The sequence below is a fragment of the Thamnophis sirtalis genome, unplaced genomic scaffold (assembly GCF_051295495.1).
Source record: "Thamnophis sirtalis isolate CommonGarterSnake01/CBP01778 unplaced genomic scaffold, rThaSir2_p1.2 scaffold_6, whole genome shotgun sequence".
Lineage (NCBI taxonomy): Eukaryota > Metazoa > Chordata > Lepidosauria > Squamata > Natricidae > Thamnophis > Thamnophis sirtalis.
Genome location: NW_028261386.1, coordinates 32261946 through 32283185, shown reverse-complemented (window position 1 = coordinate 32283185; position 21240 = coordinate 32261946). Strand labels below are relative to the sequence as shown.

Sequence of the window (21240 nt, the reverse complement as noted above, 5' to 3'; positions counted from 1 at the left end):
TCAGATAAGCTCTTTGGGCTCCGCCCCCTGGCAGTGAGCATGCCCAGTTTTCTGACTCAAAACCTTCGTGAGAAGTTGCTCATTCGAGAGCTCCAGGAATTTACTAGGAAAATTCATTTGGATCCGTCGAGTTTGCCTCCCTGCTTTATACACAGCCTCCTCCTGCAAGATTGGAACTGCCACTAGCCCCCCTGGGGCGGCAGGCTGCCCTGGACACTGAGGAGATCCGAAGTCTCTCAGTGAGGAGCTTGACCAGGCAGCAGGAGAAAGGGCAAAAGCCTCTAGCAGGCAGCCCCAACCGCTGAGGCTTGTAAGTCGCTGGAGCGCTCCGTTGCTCCCCTCAAGGGTTGAGCGAGGAACCAGGGCTTTCAAACGCCCGGGAGCGCCCGCGCTGCCTCCACGTGGCCAGAGGATCGTGAGGAAGCCGAAGAAGCTGTTCCTGGCCACAGCGGCATCGGAGGAGAGGCAGGAGGAAGAGAATCCGGCTGGGAGCGCACGTGGCAAGCTCTCAGGAGCTCAAGCCTCGCTTCAGGCACTTTTAAATTTCGCGCCCCTTTGCAAGCCGGTCGGCGCCATTTTGAAGCCGGGAGGACCCACGTGGTCCAAAATGGCGGCGCCCAGCAACTACCAGGAAGGAGAATCCCAGGCAGTTGCAAGCAGGGACTGCAGCCCCACCGGAGGGGCAGAAGAACAAGCACCCAGGTCAGTGGCTTCCCCAGAGACTGCCCGAGGAGGGGGGGGAAGAGGAAAGGCTAAATGCAAAACCAAGCACCTTTCCCCCAGGGCAGATCCAGAGGAAGGGAGGGGTCACAAGCCCCCCAAGCCCTCTAAATACGAGCGGAGGAGGCATAAGGCTTTAGAGAGACTTTGCAACCAAGCAGCCAGCCATCAGAACGCCCCAGGCAAAGGGGGGGAAAATTCAGGCACTCCCTTATCCAGCGGAGGCTCAGGGGAGAATCCAGCCCTGCCAACAAGGATCCCTATAGACACCTCGGGGCTTTGGGGCTCCACTCAGGGGTGGCAATCCCCTATCACCCCTACTGTGGGGGCAGCCTTGCCTACTGGCTTTCCCCTTTTGGGCAGCCCCCCCCCTGCTCAGGGGGGCTTCAGCCCCAACCCAGCGCCTCCCACAGGAGCCCCCAACTTCCAAGAATTAATGATGCAGGCTTTTCAGCAATACATGGCTGCAGCATTCCAGCAGCCACAGCCTCAGGGGGCCCCCCTCCCCCCCACCCCCAGGGCCCCTGAATTCCCAGAGGCCCAGGAGGAAGAGATTCACAGCTCCTCAGATTCATCCCAGGAGGACAGTGACAATGAAAGTGAGGAAGGCGAGATCAGAGAACTCAAGCTATCAGAGGATGAAGGCATGCCTCCTCCTAAACCCACATTCACTGGGTTGTTCCAGCCCTCACTGTTTGAGTCCCTGCTCTTCAAGGCCAAGGCAACGGTCAAGCTAGGCAACAGAGCAGCGGAGGCCACACCCCAACGCCAGGGCCTCTCAGCAGAGAACATCTTTGATGAGCAGTCCATCGAGGCAGACACTGTTCCTACGCCCAAGACCTTCCTAGGCCTGATAAGGCGCCAATGGGCATCTCCTACAAAGGGCCCATCACCCTCCTCTTCAGACAGGATGTTCTTCAATGTGGACCAAGAGCTGGCTAAGCTACTTGCACAGCCCACCATAGATGATCCAATTGTGGCTCTTCATACATCCACCAACATGCCTGGGGAGCCAGAGGATGCCTTGAAGGCGGAGGACAAGAAGGCAGACCTCACCTTGCAGAGGGGCCATTTAGCAGCGGCCTGGGCGGTGAAAGCATCCACCACAGCCTCTTTCATCATCAGATCTTCCTTGCTGTGGCTGCAGGAGCTACAGCAACGCACCCCCATAGCAGATGCCCGGTCACATCAGGACATCAACAGGCTGGCAGCGGCCATCCAGTTCTCATCGGATGCCACCCTGGCTGCAGCCAGATTCGCTTCCAGGGCGATCGCATCGTCGGTGGCATCACGCAGGCTGCTGTGGCTTCGACAGTGGCAGGTGGAGGTTCGTCACAAGTGGCGCCTGGCTTCAGCCCCCTTCACAGGGGACTCCCTCTTTGGCTCGGCTCTGGACCGGTTCCTGGTTGAGAACAAGGACAAGAGGAAGGTCCTCGCCACTGCCCAGAAGAAAGGCAGCTTCAGGTCAACTCCATACCCCAGACGCTCCTACTCCCGGGGTCAGGACTCTGGTTCCTTCTTTCGGGGTCAGGACTTCCTTAGGGGGTCAGAGGCAGGTTTCTCAGGAGGCAGGCAGTATCAAGGGGGATTCCCTGCTAGACAGAGGTACCCAGACAGACAGCAAAGAGGCAGGCAACAGAAGCGGCCCTTTCGAGGGGGCGGAGGAGGCGGAGGGGGGCGCTCCTTCCGCAAATATTAAAGCTAGGTCCAGCACTCTCCCCATTGGGGGGTGCTTAGCGCACTTCGCTGACCGCTGGGACCTCACCTCCTCTGACAGATGGGTGCAGAAGACCATCAGGCATGGCCTTTCACTCGAATTTCTTTCCAGTCCCCCGAGCTTCTTCCGGATATGTCCGGTTTCTAAGAACCCGACCCGGAGGCTGCTGATGCAGGAAGCCATCCAACACCTGTTGGAGATCCGGGCGATCCAGCCAGTGCCTCCAGAGCAACAGGGTCAGGGGCACTATTCCATCCTGTTTGTCATCCCCAAGGCCTCTGGGGGCTGGAGAGCGATCCTTGACTTGAAACGCCTGAACCGTTCCATTCGCTATAGGAGGTTCAAGATGCACTCCCTACACTCTATCTTGGAGGGGGTTAGACAAGGAGACTTTCTCACTTCCATAGACCTCACTGAGGCCTATCTGCACATCCCCATTGCCCAGGATCACCGTAGGTACCTCAGGTTCTGCTACATGGGTCATCACTATCAGTACCGGGCCCTCCCCTTCGGGCTGTCTTCGGCCCCGAGGGTATTCACAAAGGTAATGGCAGCGCTGGCAGCGCACCTGAGACAGGTCCCGGTGCGCATCCAATGTTACCTGGATGATCTGCTCCTGCAGTCATCTTCCTTTAGGGGCGCTCTGCAAGACCTAGACATCACCATGACAGTCCTGAGGGACCATGGGTTTACAGTGAACCTAGCCAAGAGTCACCTCCACCCCTCTACTAGTCTGATTCACCTAGGAGCCAGAATAGACACCCAGGCGGGCATGGTCTTCCTGTCACCCGACAGACAGATAGCGCTTAGACAGCTAGCCTCCTCGATAGCCAGAAAGCGCAAGGTGTCCCTAGCCACTCTGTCTAAACTACTAGGCACCATGGTCTCCGCCATTGGCATCGTCCCGGGGGCTCGCCTCCACACCAGAGATCTCCAATGGTTCCTCTTGCCGTTCCAGCGAAGACGCACGAGCTGTTCGCAGACCAAGGTACTTCTCCCGCTAGACGTCTCCCGCTCCCTGGCTTGGTGGACATCCCCAGCGATCACAAAGGGCGAAACCTTCTGGACACCAGACCGCTTGACGGTAACGACGGACGCCAGTCTGAGTGGGTGGGGTGCCCATCTGCTGGCTCAGATGGCGCAAGGAGAGTGGACTCAGGCGGAAGGGACTCACAACATAAACTGGTTGGAGCTCAGGGCGGTCCGCCTGGCTCTGTTACGGTTCCAGAATTCGGTCAGGGGCCAGCACATATTAGTCCTCACAGACAATATCACCACCAAGGCTCACATAAACAGACAGGGGGGGACAAGATCAAGGGCCCTCATGAAGGAGGCCAAACGTCTGGGTCAGTGGGCCGAAAGGAACCTCCGGTCTTTGAGGGCAGAACACATAGCGGGGGTGGACAACACCAGGGCCGACTGGCTCAGCCGGGCCGAGGTGGACAACTCAGAGTGGAGGCTACAGCCTGCGATATTCGAGGAGGTGGCCGAGCGCTTCGGGCGCCCGGAAGTCGATCTGTTCGCCACTCCCCTCAACACTCAGCTCCCGAGGTTCTTCTCCAGGTACCGGACACGGGGGGCGGAAGGGACGGACGCTCTGCGGAGCTCATGGCCCAGGGGTCTTTTGTATGCCTTTCCTCCCTTGCCCCTGATTCCCAGGGTCATACGGAAGATCCTTCAGGAGGGGGTGGAAGTGGTTCTGTTGGCTCCTCATTGGCCCCGGAGGCCTTGGTTTGCAGATCTCCAGTCTCTGTCAGTGGAGAGGCCCTGGAGAATTCCCCAGGAGAGGATCTCCCTCAGCCAGGGGGCGCTGGAGCACCCGGATCCTCAATGGCTCCAGTTGACCGCTTGGCGGTTGAGCGGAGCATCCTGAGGAAAGACCTCTTCTCCCCCAGGGTGATAAGGACTATCCAGGCCGCCCGCAGGCCCTCCACAGAGCGCATCTATGGCTCCACTTGGCGGGCCTTTGACTCTTGGTGCAACTCCCGGGGGTTCAACCCCATCCAGGCTACGGCGCCTCAGGTTCTGGACTTCCTCCAGGCGGGCCTGGATAGAGGGTTAGCTCCTAACACAATTAGGAGACAGGTCTCAGCCATCTCATCAGTTCTCCTGTGTGGCAGAAACCAGAGCCTGACGCACCACCCCATGGTCAGGCAATTCCTTAAGGGGGCCTCCAACCTCAGACCACCTACGGTACACAGGTACCCTTCCTGGGATTTACACAGGGTATTGGACGCTCTAACGGGCGCCCCATTTGAGCCATTACAAACAGTTTCCCTTAAGTTCCTGACCCTGAAGGTGGCTTTCCTGGTGGCCATCACTTCCGCCAGGCGGATATCCGAACTGCAGGCGCTGTCCACCAGGGAGGATCTCTGTGTCTTTCACCAAGATAGGGTGGTGTTACGGCTGGATCCATCCTTCATTCCCAAGGTGTGCTCCTGCTTCCATCGGGCCCAGGAACTGATTTTGCCCAACTTCTGTCCAGACCCTTCTCACCCATTGGAGAGGAAGTGGCACACTCTGGACGTTAGGAGGGCTCTGAGGATTTACCTCAGGAGAACCAGGCCAAACAGGAAATCCGAAGCCCTGTTTGTCTCCTTCCAACCAGGATCCCTGGGTAATAAGGTAACTTCCACCACTATCGGCAGGTGGTTGCGAACCTGCATTGCCACTGCTTACCAATCGCAGGGGTTACAGACACCAAATCATATCACAGCCCACTCCACACGGAGTGCTGCCACATCCACGGCCTGGGCCACACAAGCATCCCTGGCCGAAATCTGCAGGGCAGCCACGTGGGCTTCCCCCTCTCCCTTTGTTAGGAACTATAAGTTGGACTCCTTTGCCTCGGCAGAGGCCTCGTTCGGCCGCAGGGTGTTGCAGGCGGTTCACAGGGCAGGACCCGTGCCTCAACAGGCCTGAGAGGGGGACATATGGCCTCAGGGATCTCCCTCCCTAGGGACGTGCAGGCTTTGGTACGTCCCATCCTGGATACTCCTCCCCCCTCACTATGGAGAAAGGGCGTTGGTACTTACCTGATACGCCTCTTCTCATAGTGGGGGGAGGAGTATCCAGTCCCTCCCTGACTATGTTTGTACAACTAAGTGTTATGTTCAGTGTTTATATTGTTATTTAATTATTGATGTTGGAAGACAATAAAAGCAAAAAAACTGAATCAAGAGTCTGGAGTGAATGATGCAACGAGTCGGAGTTCTTCGTCATAAAACTGGGCATGCTCACTGCCAGGGGGCGGAGCCCAAAGAGCTTATCTGACTCAAACCAATCACGAGAGGATAAGGTCAAACCCATCCTGGATACTCCTCCCCCCACTATGAGAAGAGGCGTATCAGGTAAGTACCAACGCCCTTTTCCATTCTATTTTACCCCTGTTATTGCCTCAGACCTGCTTTTTTTTAACCCACTAGTTTATTAAGTGAGTAGTGGACAACACTGAGTACCAAAGCCTTTCTCTATCTCCTTGCTTTTATTCATTCACCCTACACTAATTCTCTGTGCCTTGAAGAATTAATGGATGTGCCTTTGCCAATAGCTTATTTTAATTGTCAATATTAGGGTTTTTGCTCAGTAACTCTGCATTTTGGATATGATTCTTTTATACTAAATGCTGGCTAATCTTACTTGGTAATGTTGTAACTTCACATGAACAAAGATGTTATCTTAAAAACAATGGCAGGCATTTAGCAGCCCTCCCCAGCCCCTTTTTAGCCCTCAAAGTAAGTAGGACTGAGCAGATAGGGATCTATAAATTAATAAATCACAATTAGTCTCTCAACAATTTACACTAAAAACAAATGTAAAATAAAAACACAAAGAACAATTGGAATATAAGTTAAATAAATAAAACAAGTTGCACATATAATTAAACTTAAAACTTAGAAAAGTTGTCCAGTGTAAAGGCCTGAGCAAAAGGTTGTTTTTAAGGGTCTTTATAAAAGCTAATAAAGATGTCATCTCTATCCAAAGTATGTTCCATAAAGCTGTGATGGCAACTTAAATGAACTTGTGGCAACTCTGTGCAAACCTCTTCAGTTAGAGTTTTGTTACTGAGCTATTCTCACCAATAGCTTCAGTGGTAATGACCAGCACTTTCTATTTTGTGTGGAAATGTGTAGCCAGCCCAGTACTGTAAGTAGAGTTGTAATACAATTTCTATTCTTTATAAAACTAAATTGGCTGCTGAGGTTTAAAGCAGTTGAAAGTTCTGGATTAGACACAAAGGTACCTCCAAATAGAGTACATTTTTATGGTTAAGCATGTAGGTTGTCAGTGTATGTGCACCATAATCTTAAAGGCATTATTGTCCAGAAACTGGAACAATTGGCATATATATTCTTGGCTATTGTATTATTTGAGAAACAAGAGAAACCTTTGGATTTAGAAACATCTCCAAACTGTATATTTGCTTTTCTGGAAGAGTGTTAGCTCATTTAGAATAGGAAAATTTATTGCCATTCTGGAGTAATTCACCCACACAATGAGCATCTCTTGTCTTGTTGGGATTCTGTTTCATCTTTTTATCATTTTATCCCATTTTTATTACTCATTGTGCCTCCTGGAACCAATTAACGAGTACTGAGGTACCACTGTATTCCCATATCTCTCAAAAGGATACCATGGATACAGAAGATGCCATGTTTGAAGATATTGAAAGCAACAGAGCCATCAAAAACCAACACTCTTTCTGTCTGTCTACACAGAGGATTGATTTATCAGGCCAACCAAGCAAATCTTGGCTCCATCAGTTTTCAGTTAGCTTGAAATTGCTCCAAATAATCTGCTAAAACAGTTGAGAAGCTTTTGGTTTTCAATCACCTTTCCATGCTCTCATCTAGCAGAATTGAGAACTGTTGGCCTATCTGTCTGTATAAAAGAAAGGAATGGCTAGAAATAATCCTGCCTCATTTGAAGAAATGTTTTATATCAGGGGTGTCAAACTCGCATTGTTATGGCTTCGTCACGTGACACATCACAACTTTTCCCCCTTTGCCAAACTGGGTGTGAGCATGGAATCCGGCCCGCAGGCCGCAAGTTTGACACCCCTGTTCTAGATAAACTCCCGATAGTTCTCATTTTAATTAGCTGCAGTGTTGTGAATTGTAGTTTTTACTGCATGTAAGTGAATCATCCCCCTTTTCTTTTTATGAGCTACATAAGAGCCTCTTAATGCAACAACTTGACATATGCTCTTAAGGTGGTTGTGTACAATTTACATTTTCTCTTAACTATCTTCCTGGAGCATTGCTTGCTCCTTTGTGTTCCTTTATGGAAGTGAGCTGTAACTAATTTCTTCTTCCTAACATCTGTCTTATTTTTATAAAGACTCCAAAAAAAGTTGTAAAGTTTCTTAATCCTGAGGTCTCCTCAATCAGTCATGGCGGCAGCTCTGATTGACCTTTTTAAAAAGAGTTTACATTTTGGCAGACAGTGTTCCTTGGACTCTTACCAGTTCTCATTACTGCATGCATGCAAAGCTCTATTTGCTTGTTTAGCACTTTCTCACCACTGCAAGGAATGTGAGTACAGAAACATAAAAACAGGATGTTTTCCTTAAACGTAACCAGCATCATATGCACCCATTCAGTGTTTGGTGAGCCCACAGAACAAAAAGTTTGATTTGGCATTATTTATCTTTTGGGGGGGCTGAAGTTTTGTCCATTCAACATTATGGTTTAGTCATTTAATAAAATTTAATATAATAAAACATGGCCCCTTGAATGAATTAATATTTTATTCTCTGTACCACACAGCCAGCTAAATAGTTGAACAAAATTAGCAATAATAACACTGAAATTCTTAGCGTTTCTTTGTAATTGTTTCAGAACAATTTTTGAACACCATACATTAACTGGGAGAACGAACAATACTTTACCAGCTACTGAAAAATATATTCCAGGTTAGCCTCTTCAGGAAGGGTGTTCCTAGCTGGGATGCCAATACTGAGAAGGCCCTTGTTCTAATGGCCAGCAACTAAATGGTTTTATCTGTAATAGTGAATAGGGAAGCCTGCTACATCATAGCGTGCTGGTTGTGGAATTCTGGGAATTGAAGTCCATTCATCTTAAAATTGCCAAGTCTGACAATCACTGGGAGATAGAGTTGATAATAACATCTCCTTAAAATAATGAAGCCTTTACTACCTTTTCATTATTACTTCTTTTCCTCATTTTTAAAAATGTCCCATGTAGCCCAAACCAACAAAGGGAAGGATGCGAATCCATTGCTTGGAAAACGTTGACAAAGCTCTCCAGTTTCTGAAAGAACAGCGAGTGCATCTTGAAAACATGGGATCTCATGATATTGTGGATGGAAATCACAGGCTAACCCTTGGACTTATTTGGACAATTATACTGAGATTCCAGGTAAATGCAGAATCATCTATACTGTAATGGCATTTGGCTTATGTTTCTAGCTGCGTTGTTTCCCGTCTACTTCTTCACATACAAAGCTCTAATGTATCACTTTTTGTAAATGTACAGTGTTTATATTTAGTTATTTACCTTTCTATTTTGAACATTTCTCATCTCCTTTTGGATAAGAGCAACCATGTTTATTCTTGCCATTTTATTTTAGAGTTATATAAATCAGGTCAAGGGTTTAAACCTGTTGGAAAGGCATGGGTACCACCCAACAAAATTCAGCATCTTAAATCAAATGAGACCACATGGAAATCAATGGTATTTCCATGGTAACTGAATCATTCTCAGTCAAAAGTCTCACAAAAGTCTTTGGATAAAATATTGCTTCAGTTGCGATGAAAATGAGCTAATGTTGTGTACCTTCTTGTGTTACATTCCTTCCCTTCAGCAACTGGGAGGAAGAATTCAGAAACCTTTGTTTCAGTTTTTGACAAATCTCAGTTTGTCATGTCACTCCAAACAACATAAATACATGGCGTTTAATATTTAATAGATCCTGTTTGCAACAAAATCTGTCTTGTTGCTCCATAGAGGTAGTCCTTATTTATTTACCATAGTTGGGACAGGCAACTTCTTGTTGAGTGATATGGTCATTAAATAAAACTGCAACTGTGCTTATGGTCATAATTCAGCTTTACTTTTCTTTAAAAACTTGTGGAGATTGGTTATTGCAAAATTACTTTTTCATCACTGTCATAACTGTCCTGTGACTTTCCAGATTCAGGACATCAGTGTTGAAACAGAAGATAACAAAGAAAAGAAATCTGCTAAAGATGCCTTACTCCTGTGGTGCCAGATGAAGACAGCTGGGTGAGTTTGAACTGAATGATCATCTAGATTTTCCATACAGCATTCTGTAGCAATGGAGGTGTGTGTGAGTGAATGAGTGTGCACGTGTGCAGTTATGTGCATATATCTTTTCTGGAAAAGAGTGACCCGATTAAGTAAAGGATTCCACTTAAAAGCATGTGCTAATATTTTTATAATAATATATTATGATCCAATGGAATGTCATATCTTGTGATGTTTTGGCAGCACTGTGAACTGACCCACGATATTTTGTAGGTACTATGGTTAATGCTACTGCTATTGCTCAAGCAACAATTATGAGGTACATAATTTAGATAGTTGCACATTATATCTCCCTCAGCCTGCCACATTTTGCAATTTTGGAAGCACAGGTTTCTTATGAGGCACTTGGTACCCTGATTGGGATGAGACCTATCTTCTGAAGTTCCAATTGACTTTAATATGGCCAGTATTAAAGGCAATTGGGATTAATTAGACTAATGCTTAAAGTATGATAACCATGGGGCAGGTGTCACTACATGGGCAGTTTTAGGAAAAACTGCTGCACTTACTTCTCTTGGTGTTTTGTTCTAGAACCTTGTTCCAACCTCTTGCTTCTAGTTTGGCATGAATCAGTCATCTTGTCTAGGCTGCACAAGTTGGCAGCTCACCAAAGACTTATGGTGTTGGTCCTGGCATTTGCTTGCGTCCCTCTCTGTGGGATCTCCTTTCTCACCTGGCTCCTCACGCTCCTGCAAACTTCAGTAATCCCCTGCTCATCCTCTTTTCATATACAATGATATCAGTGCTTCAGAGCATTTCCTGGTTCATGATAATTCAATTTTCTTTGTGGTCAATAAGTTCATAATAAATTCAGCAACAGAATCCTTCCTGACTTTTAATTGATATATTTAAACAGGATGGCTTGGACATTATCCGGGAGGACAAATACTGTTTTCATTTTTAGGACTTGACTTGAAAAAGACTGCAGATACTTTGGGAGTGCTTGAGTAGTACATCTGGTACCTTAAGCAGCTGGTTATTATCATTTTTCATGTCTCCAAGCATTAAACCTATACTGATTGAGTTTTCTTTTGTTTTTCCTTTGGTCCTTTGTTGTGTCAGCTATCCCAACGTCAACATTCACAACTTCACCACCAGCTGGAGGGACGGCATGGCTTTCAACGCACTAATCCATAAACACAGGTGGGCATTTGATGAAATGTTTGCGAGAGTTTTAAGCACTGAACCAATGATGCAGAATTCTATTTCATGGAAACCGAAAGTTCTAGATCTCCTTTCTGAGAAATCTGCATTTCTCCATCTCTGTCTGCCTCTTCAGACTTCATTCCAGACCACTTTTTTGAAAACTTAATTCTGTAATTTTCCTTACCCTGGAACAAATGCTAATAGCCCCATCTTGTGCATGAAAACATGGAAATAAACCTATATTTAGTGAGGCTTACATTCAGGTGCTTAGGATTGTATTGCAGAGATGTATCCTATCTGCTGCAATTTGGCACTTCTGTCCTTTTCCCTTGATCTTATTGGAACATGTACTGTGTGTTTTTGATCAAGCTACTCTGTAAATATATATGAAATAGGTATACGTTGTATGGGCAAGCAAGTATCCACCTCACGTTCTTTGATACAATTCTCAGTCCTTCAGAATTGATATGCCTTTAAGCCAGAGGTGGTTGCTGCGGGTATGGCCCGGTATGGCAGTACTGGTAGTGGCTGGGAGCAGCTGAGAGTGTAAAGGTGTGGTGGCTCGTTTGGCCCGCTCGCCCGCGCTCTATAGCTGTTTCTATGGCAAACGTCAAAGTGCGCACAGTGTGTGGCACCTGCGGGAGCCCCAACAAGCAGCTGGTTGTTGCAGAAGCGGTGGATGGGTGGGCAGCACACATCAGGCACATGAACAGCACACGTCCGATGTGTGCACCAACAGACCACGACTAGTGTACCGGTAACAATGGTAAGAGCAAACCACCACTGCTTTAAGCATACTGAAGTCTGAATGAGACAGAGCTAGAGATCACATATACAGAGCAATTCACACGGACACACCCCTTTTTGTTGGAGAGAAAAACGATTTCTGTTTTTTAAAAAAAAGAAAGGCAGAAATTGGAAACAGGCTGAGAAGAGAAACAAGGTTCATTATATCTCCCCAACAGCATCAGACTTAGTTGTGGACTCTCAAGGAGTTGAAAAAGATCTTCAGGACTAATTGAAATAGAGGAAAATCTTTTTCAGGAAAATTGCCATCTTTGAAAGCTTACATAAAAACCTGTTAGCTATTCATAAATTCATAAAATTAATTTTTACTTTCTCTTTGTCCAGTATGCTTAAAGTTGAATATTCTGTCCTGGTATTTATTTTCTCTGTAAATGCCCAGGAATTGTTTGTTTTCTGCAACTTGAAACCTGATTAGAGCAAAGTCACATTCAAATTACTAGCAGACCAGCATTTACTCCAGAGGCTTATATTTTCCTTCACTTTTTTCTATAAGAGATTGCCTTTTAAGGTGCTGTTTGAGATTTAAATCATTGCATTTTTTTAATCTTTATCATTGAAAGTTTAGCTTATGACTACATAAAGCTAATTTTTAAATATATTTTTCTCTTTTTAAAAAAATGAAATTAGATTTTATTTATCTAATTGTCAGGTTGATTTCTCTCTCTCAAAAGGGGAGAAGGAAAAATTCCCATAGACATGTGCTTTACCAGGAGATGGCTATAAATTTTTTAAAATCGATCTTTCTTACCAGAGTTTATCAGTAAAAACAACATGGGTTGTGGTAGTGTGAATCCTTTTTCCAAATACCAGCAATTGTGTAATAGCTGCCATTCTGTCCTGGAAAACAGGTGATACACCAGTAACTAGCAGTCTGCTACACCAAAACAGGCAGAGCTACCCTTTGTACACCCAGACCCTGTTTGATAGATGAGGTCTCAGTATATATCAATATATATACCTTATAATCACATGTTTATGCAAGCATAAAAGAGTCAGAGCCCATTTAGATTTAGATTTAGATTTTAATGAGCATTTATATGCCGCCCTTTTCCCTGAGGGGACTCAGGGCGGCTTACAACAATGGGGGGAAGGGAGTGCAAGACAAGACTTAAAAGAAAAAAAAATGTGAATAAAGAAATTAACCATAAAAACACAACATTCACTCAACATTCGAGCGGGGTGAGAATAAATCCTATCCCCAGGCCTGACGGGATAGCCAGATCTTGAGGGCTGTGCGGAAGGCCTGGACTGTGGTGAGGGTGCGGATCTCCACGGGGAGGGTGTTCCATAGCGTCGGAGCTGCAACTGAGAAGGCTCTCCTCCGCGTAGTCGCCAGTCGGCACTGACTGGCGGATGGAATTCGGAGGAGGCCTACCCTGTGCGATCTGATGGAACGCAGGGAGGTAATTGGCAGGAGGCGGTCTCTCAAATAGCCAGATCCACTACCATGGAGCGCTTTATAGGTGGTAAGTAAGACCTTGAAGTGCACCCGACGATCAACAGGTAGCCAGCGCAGCTCACGGAGGATCGGTGTTATATGGGCGAACCGTGGTGCGCCCATGATCACTCGCGCGGCCGCGTTCTGAACTAGCTGAAGTCGCCGGATGCTCTTCAAGGGCAGCCCCATGTAGAGCACATTGCAGTATTCCAGCCTAGAGATCACAAGGGCTCGAGTGATTGTTGTGAGAGCCTCCCGGTTCAGGTAGGGCCGCAACTGGCGCACCAGGCGAACCTGGGCAAATGCCCCCCTGGTCACAGCCGACAAATGGTGGTCAAAAACTCAGCTGTGGATCCAGGAGGACTCCCAAGTTGCGGACCCTGTCTGAGGGGTATAAATTTTGCCCCCCCCCAGCCTGATTGATGGAACGTTAGCCGAATTTTTGGGAGGAAAACACAACAGCCACTCGGTCTTTTCTGGGTTGAGCACCAGTTTGTTAGCTCTCATCCAGTCTTTAACAGCCTCAAGGCCCCGGTTCATCACGTCCACCGCTTCATTGAGTTGGCATGGGGCGGACAGATACAGCTGTGTATCGTCCGCATATTGGTGGTACTTAATCCCGTGCCTCCGAATGATCTCGCCCAGCGGTTTCATGTATATGTTAAATAGCAGGGGGGACAGGACCGAGCCCTGCGGCACCCCACAGGTTAGGGGCCTCGGGGACGATCTCTCCCTCCCCACCAACACCGACTGCGACCTGTCCGAGAGGTAGGAGGAGAACCACTGTAAAACAGTGCCGCCCACCCCCACCTCCCGCAGTCGTCGCAGAAGGATACCATGGTCGATGGTATCGAAAGCCGCTGAGAGGTCAAGGAGAACCAGGATGGACGCATAGCCTCCATCTCTGGCTCTCCAGAGATCATCGGTCAATGCGACCAAAGCGGTTTCAGTGCTGTAACCGGGCCTGAAGCCAGACTGGAAGGGGTCAAGATAGTTAGCTTCCTCCAAGGTACGCTGAAGCTGTAAGGCCACCACCTTCTCAACAACCTTCCCCACAAAGGGGAGGTTGGAGACTGGACGATAGTTATTAAGAACTGCTGGATCCAAGGACGGTTTCTTCAGGAGGGGCCTCACCACCGCCGCCTTAAGCGCGGTGGGGAGGTGTCCCTCCCGAAGAGAGGCGGTAACAACCGCCTGGATCCAGCCTCGTGTCACCTCTCTGCTGTTGGCAGTCAGCCAAGAGGGACACGGGTCCAGTATGCAGGTGGAGGAACTCACAGCTCGCATAGCCTTGTCCACATCCCCGGAGGCAACATCCTGAAACTCAACCCAGAGATGGTCTACCAAGTCATTCCCCTGTGTCTCGGCTGGATCTGCGGGGGTGGAGTCCAGTTCCGATCGAAACCGAGCAACTTTGTCCGCCAAGAACTGACCGTACTCCCCATCTCAAGGAGCTATCGTATATTTGAGGGGTGCCTTTTTGGTGCTTTTGATTCTCATGTAATAGTAGTCCGTACATCATCATATCTTTTTTGCTGTGTTCAGTTTTGGCCTGTATAATAAGGTAATTATTTAAAAATAAAAACAAAAGCAATATGATTGAAATAACGTTAAAAGACTGCAATCGGTAATTTGGCTGAGAAATTGCATATATAAAACCCTTTTGCTGTCTGCTCCTAAGATAGTTCAGAGGCAAATGATTGATTTTAGACTTCATCCTTGCTCGTTTGCTTCAGTTGCATGCTCCAGCCTGTATATACATGCATTTTATCTTTCACAAGTCATTTTTCTCTCATGTCACAGTATCATATCCCCCACCCTCTCCATTTGTGGAATTATTCTTCTTGATTAGTATGTATTGGGGTACTTTTCTCTGCCCCAGAGGTGATATAGATGAGTCTGCCTCTGTTTAAAAGTGTATTCCGTGTCTCATTTCTTACTGACTTTGATTCTTTATCTGTCTGATTCCTTTGCTAATATTCCTGCATAATACAGGACAAATTTAGGTAAATATATTTTACATTCTTAGGCCTGATTTAATTGATTTTGATAAGCTGAAGAAATCAAATGCACACTACAATCTGCAGAATGCTTTTAACCTGGCAGAGCAACACCTTGGCCTTACTAAACTCCTGGATCCTGAAGGTAAGAACTTTTCACAGTAACACTGTTATGTTAGTTTTCCTGTATCCACTGCCTCATTTGTAGCCAGCAAAACCTCATTTCCAAATTCTTTAATCTCTAAACCAAATGTGTTTAACAAAATGTGACAAAACTCAGAGGGAGAGCTCATTGGAAGGTAATATAATTTTTAGAGGCAGATAACAAATCCATTTTTCTGTTACATTCACTGAGTTACACAGATTGCCTTACTAGTAATCCTTAACTTATAACCACAGTTGAGACCAGAATTTCCACTATAAATCATTGCAATCATAGGTTGAATCGGATCTGATTATATAACAATTTTATAGTAGTTGTTAAGTGAATTACCATAGTCATTAAACTAATCATGTAATTATTAAGCAAATCCAGCTTCCCCAGTGTCATATTTTTTGCTGGAAAGCAGCAAAAAAGGTAGCAAATAGTGATCCCGGAACCATAGGACATTGCAACCGGACCTAAATGCAAATTGGTTGCCAAGCACCTGTATTGAGTTCATGTAACATCAGAGATGGTGTGATAGAGTGAGTACAGATCATGAATCATTTTTTCCAAGGTGTTATAATTTTGACTGTTAATGAAAGGTTGTAAATTGAGGATTACCTATATCAGTGATGGCGAATTTTTTCTGCACAAAGTGCCGAAAAGGTCGCACAGAAATATCACATTTGCGCTCGTCAGGGCCATGCTCCAGAAAAGCCAAACTTCCTGGTTCTAGCACACATGTACGCCTGACAATCAGCTGACCAGCGTGCATGCACAGCAGGGGCGGGTTCCTGCCAGTTCTAACCTCTTCTATAGAAGAGGTTCCACAAATCTACAGTGCCATTTAGAACCAGTTCCAGCTCCCTCCCCCCGCCTGTCCGCACATAATCAAGATGAAGAGCGAGAAGAGGAATTCTGAGAGTTGAAGTCCACAAGTCTTAAAGCTTTTAAGTTTGAACACCCCTGGGTTTTTTTTTCTAAAGGGTTAGGGATGACGGGGTCTTGTAACTTGACAGCTTTAAGACTTGCACACTTCAATGCCAGAGTTCCTGAGCCAACATTTTGGTTGCTAAGCAAGAGCGTTGTTAAGTGAGTTTCACCACATTTTACAAGTTGCCCACGCCCATCCAGTCACATGACTGCCAAGACCCTCCCACCCAGTCACATGGCCAGCAAGCCATTCCTACCCAGTCACATGGGCCAGCAAGCATTCACACAAGCAGGCCACACCCACAGAAGAGGTTCTAAAAAAAATTGAAACCCACCACTGATGCACAGGCTGGTTTTCGGCATTGATGCACATGCAAAGGGATCACACTCCAGAAAAGCCAAACTCCTGGGTTCTGGCGCGCATGCACATCCAATAATCACCTGGCCAGTGTGCATGTGCATACTGGTTTTCAGCACTGCTGCGCTCACGAAGGACAGCTGATTGTCGTGCACGCAGGGGCATCAGGAAACCTGGAAGACAAGCAGGCAAGGCCGCACGTGCTGGGCGACATGGCTTCGCATGCCACTTGGGCGTGCGTGCCATAGGTTCACCATCACGGACCTATATCCTGATGGAAGTCTGCCTTTCATTCTGTTATCTGTGTGTAAGATGATCAACTGCTTTTTCAGGCAAATCATAGAGTCCAAGTAAATATCAAACCAAGGAATCAGTCAAGATTTAATTTTAAATTTTCAACTCCAGCACTCGTAATGAAAGCTAAAACAGAACATTATACTAAACATTACACCAGCCAAAGTCAGCGGTTTAAGTTTAGCTCAGACTCTCAGCCCATCATATCTGTAAAAATACATTTTGTTTTTTGATAAGACTGTGATTTGTGTTTCCCTACCTTTATCTTCTGCTATTAATACTCTGGAGAAGGGCAAGAAAACACACTTAATGGTGCTTAAGTATTGGAGTCCGGATTGGGAAGTGTGGTATTTGTATTCCAAGTCATTAATCTTGTCACTTCTTCTGTCTCACCAACTTTATATGCTTGTAAATATAAAATATGAGAGAAAAAAACATGGGAGCAAAGGCTAGCAATAGCAGTTAGACTTATATACCGCTTCATAGGGCTTTCAGCCCTCTCTAAGCGGTTTACAGAGTCAGCATATTGCCCCCAACAATCCGGGTCCTCATTTTACCCACCTTGGAAGGATGGAAGGCTGAGTCAACCCTGAGCCGGTGAGATTTGAACAGCCGAACTGCAGAACTGCAGTCAGCTGAAGTAGCCTGCAGTGCTGCATTTAACCTCTGCGCCACCACGGCTAGAATATCAGTATATGAGAAATTCTGAATATCGTGACATTGCAGTATGAAAATGGGTTGTATGAAACTCTGTATTTGATTTATTCTCAGTGCCTTGTCTGATTGAATTCCTGATCCTTGCATCAGTGAATCTTCAACACGATCCTATGGTTATCCAGCTCTGAATTAAAATGATTCTTGTTTGCTTTTCAGATATTAGTGTTGACCATCCAGATGAAAAGTCCATTATCACCTATGTGGTAACATATTACCACTATTTTTCTAAGATGAAAGCCTTAGCTGTTGAAGGAAAGCGAATTGGAAAGGTACTCATCTTAAGGGTTTAAAAATGGAATGTAGCATGCTTATCTGTTTTTCTTGCAGGCTTACTTAGTTTCATTATGCAAATTTTAATGCCACAATTTAGTTATTCCCTTTTAAATACTCTTAAGAATGCTACCATTTTATTTGGGCAGGTGCATTTTTGTTATCCATTATCTCTGCAGTCCCAATTTTTAAAATTTCATTTGCCCACTTGTTTTGGATTGCTGTGAAATACATTGCATGAACATACAAACTCGTAGACGTAAACACCATATCTTTATATTGCCACAGTTTTTGTCTGAAGAAGTCTGACCCTTATCTCTCTGCCTTGAACTGCTTGTTACAGGTGCTTGACAATGCAATTGAAACCGAGAAGATGATTGAGAAATATGAGTCTCTTGCCTCTGATCTCCTTGAGTGGATTGAACAAACCATTATCATTCTGAACAATCGCAAGTTTGCTAACTCACTGATAGGTGTGCAGCAACAGCTACAAGCATTCAATACCTACCGCACAGTGGAAAAACCGTCCAAGTACGATTTATTTACCATATCATTATTTTTGGGTTGGGAGAGAAGAATTAATTAATCCCAGTGTAATAAACAACAGGAATCATCTGGCAATTTGTATGTGTTAATCTTAGACAATTAGAATCTAGTGATGTTTTCCTGGTGAAATACTAGATTTATACTGTTCATCCAGGAACTCAACGTGCTCCCTCCTATTTTCCCCACAGAAGCAACCCCATTGGTGGGATTGGGCTGAGAGAGAGTGACTTGGGCCAAAGTCACCCAGTGAGTTTCCATAGCTAAGGGTGAACTAAGTCTCTCTGTGTCTAATCCAATGCCTTAACCACTGTACCACTGTCTTTTTTGTTTTCTTTTGGGAAGAATTACATTAAACTAAGTATTTTGCTCATTTCATGTTAGTTAAGTGTAAAAGTCCTTCTCCATCCACTTGGTATGACTGCAGCTAAGACCCCAGGGCTGTAAGCGACCTGAGCCATGAGCATGCATGATTTTATCTTAGAAATAAGGGTGTTTGCCTCTATTGCAATGTATAAGCAACACAGACTACGAGCAGATGTACAACCAAAAGTGACTGCCAATTGCAGGAAGGAATATAAAAACATATAACTATGTCTAATCCAAAATAATTCATATAATAGCAATAAATCATCTTAGCAATCTATTTCACTTTCTATTATTTTCACTTTTGAAATGCTTAAAGTACCTGATTCTGCTAACTGGGGACTTCACCATTAACATAGTAAGAAGGTATTTAGGTTGCAAATTTGCTAACTCTTTAATTCAAGAGAAAAAATATTAAAAATTTGAGTGTTGCAAGAAAATATGAAAAGAATTTGGTTTGCTTCTTTCAAGAGCAGGTAGATAAATATGTGAAGTGTCATTTGAACTAGTTGTTAGTAGTTTTATGCATCATGTGCCTTGTTACCAATTCCTTATTTATTTATTTTGCCAGAATAGATTAATATGGTTACAATAACTGTTCATCTGAAGCATCCACATATATAGATGGAAATACCCTATTGTTTCTTTGCAGAGTTAATATATGCCCCTGGATTTTACCCACACTGCTTTCTTTTCAGATTCACAGAAAAAGGAAATCTGGAAGTATTGCTTTTCACCATCCAGAGTAAAATGAGGGCTAACAATCAAAAAGTGTATATGCCCAGAGAAGGAAAACTCATCTCAGATATCAACAAGGTAAATACTTATATAAAATTTTAATCGATTTGTTCTCCCAGTGCTACTAACTGAACTGTGGGATGATCAGGACTTTGAAGACTTAACAGTAATCCTGGATAGGACTTCTAGTATATAACGCAACAACATATTGTGACTTCCAAATGGTTTGGACTTAAACTATCAAAAATCCTTAGATAGCACAGGCTATTTAATTCTTGTCTATTAATTAAGCCAGTTTGGTTTTGATCACCAGGCTGGAAACGGTGAAGTTCTGAGTTCTTGTCTTACCTGTGAATGAAAACCAGCTGTGGGTGACTAGGGTCAGTCACGCTCTCAGCACAACTCATCTTCCATGGTTGTTGTTGTTTTGAGGAAAATAGGAGTATTAGCATGTTTGCTGCCTTGAATTATTTAGAAAAATAATAAAGGCAGAATATGAATAAACAAACCATTTTTTTAATCTAAAATATTTTTTTTTAAATATAGTAGGAATTAGTTCACCACATCTGCAGTGTACCAGGTTAGCATATACCATATTTTTTGTTCCATAATATGCACATGACCATAAGGCACACTACGTTTAGAGGAGGAAAACAAGAAAAAAAATATCAGGCAGAGCCTGAGAGACTACAGATAGGTATCTTCTCATGTGCCAGCTCTGCCTATTGACTCCTGTACTGCAGAAAAGAGACAGACGAGGCGGGCAATGACAAAGGCAGAAGAGGCAGGATTCAGCACTGTAAAAGGACCCCATTACTGCAGCACGGCGGCTATTCACCAAAGATACACAGACATTTCCACCCACTTGGGAGGGAGGGAATGCATCTTATGGAGCAAAAAATATGACATATCCTGGTTGTTAGAAGAGGAATAAGAAACAAAGTATCCAATTGCCAGGGCAGTCTTTTTTTTTCAGTAATGCAAAACCAAATTAAGTGCATGCTAAAATGATTTTTTTTCCTGAGACAAAATGGAGCCAGACATAGTGGTAGGCGAACAAAACCAAAAATAGAGGAATGGTATAATGAAATTCTTGTTTCTCGATCCACATTTTTGGGGGGGAGATCAATATAAGGCGATAGCCCAACCTCACAGTCTTCTTTTCAAAGTGACTTTTCTAGCAACCACTATTGGGATTAGCTGTCCTGATTCATCTCTGCTTCTTCACACATCCCTTCCCACTGAGTTTCCCAGTATTCTTACTTAATATGGAAGAAAGGAGGTATTCCTAGAACAGCGTTTTTCCAATCTCAGCAGCTTTAAGATATGTGGACTTCCAACTCCCAGAATTCCCCATGCTATCTGGGGAATTCTAGGAATTGAAGTCCACACATCTTAAAGCAGATGAGGTTGCAAAACACTGCCCTAGAGGATGTCTGTCATACACAGGCCACTAGGGAGTAAATATCTGACTTAGATTTTTATGGAGAATGCAAGAACCTAATCACAAAATGGAAGTCATTTTTGTGAACTATAGAAGTGTTTATGTGACTTGTCCTGGCCTTGCTTCTGGATATTATCATGTACTCTAGTCTGTCTTCCACAAGGTTAAATTGGGTAAAACGAGGAGCCAGATTGTTGGGGGCAATATGCTGACTTGTAAACCACTTAGAGAGGACTATAAAGCACTATAAAGCGGTATATAAGCCTAAGTGCTATTGCTATAAATACAGGACACTGAATATGCATTATTTTAAAA

The 21240-nt window shown here is 45.1% G+C and overlaps 2 protein-coding genes across 5 annotated transcripts in view; both read left to right on the top strand.

The window, feature by feature from the left end:
* Positions 1-21240, top strand: part of SPTBN1 (spectrin beta, non-erythrocytic 1) — a 179381-nt gene that overhangs the window by 107207 nt on the left and 50934 nt on the right. For all 4 annotated transcript variants that reach the window (XR_015696915.1, XM_087717523.1, XM_087717524.1 and 1 more), the window contains 7 exons: positions 8644-8817; positions 9593-9684; positions 10789-10869; positions 15147-15262; positions 17721-17833; positions 18178-18365; positions 19442-19559. Coding sequence is in view for 3 of the 4 variants with exons in the window: in XM_087717523.1 (XP_087573649.1) it covers positions 8644-8817; positions 9593-9684; positions 10789-10869; positions 15147-15262; positions 17721-17833; positions 18178-18365; positions 19442-19559 (882 nt within the window). In the remaining variant the exon portion in view is untranslated. The remainder of the gene's footprint in view (positions 1-8643; positions 8818-9592; positions 9685-10788; positions 10870-15146; positions 15263-17720; positions 17834-18177; positions 18366-19441; positions 19560-21240) is intronic.
* Positions 393-7239, top strand: LOC148044934 (uncharacterized). The gene is made up of 3 exons (XM_087717495.1): positions 393-1810; positions 1893-3521; positions 7066-7239. Exons 1-3 carry the CDS (start codon positions 608-610, stop codon positions 7237-7239), a joined length of 3006 nt encoding a protein of 1001 aa, XP_087573621.1. The 5' UTR covers positions 393-607.

What these genes read in the sequence shown, in the direction of transcription:
- LOC148044934 (XM_087717495.1), top strand. Translation starts at nt 608, where the DNA reads ATGGCGGCGCCCAGCAACTACCAGGAAGGAGAATCCCAGGCAGTTGCA. An exon ending in ATTTAGCAGCGGCCTGGGCG is followed by an intron (nt 1,811 to 1,892) that starts GTGAAAGCATCC and finishes GCACCCCCATAG; the next exon opens with CAGATGCCCGGTCACATCAG. An exon ending in GGACACCAGACCGCTTGACG is followed by an intron (nt 3,522 to 7,065) that starts GTAACGACGGAC and finishes ATCTCTCAAAAG; the next exon opens with GATACCATGGATACAGAAGA.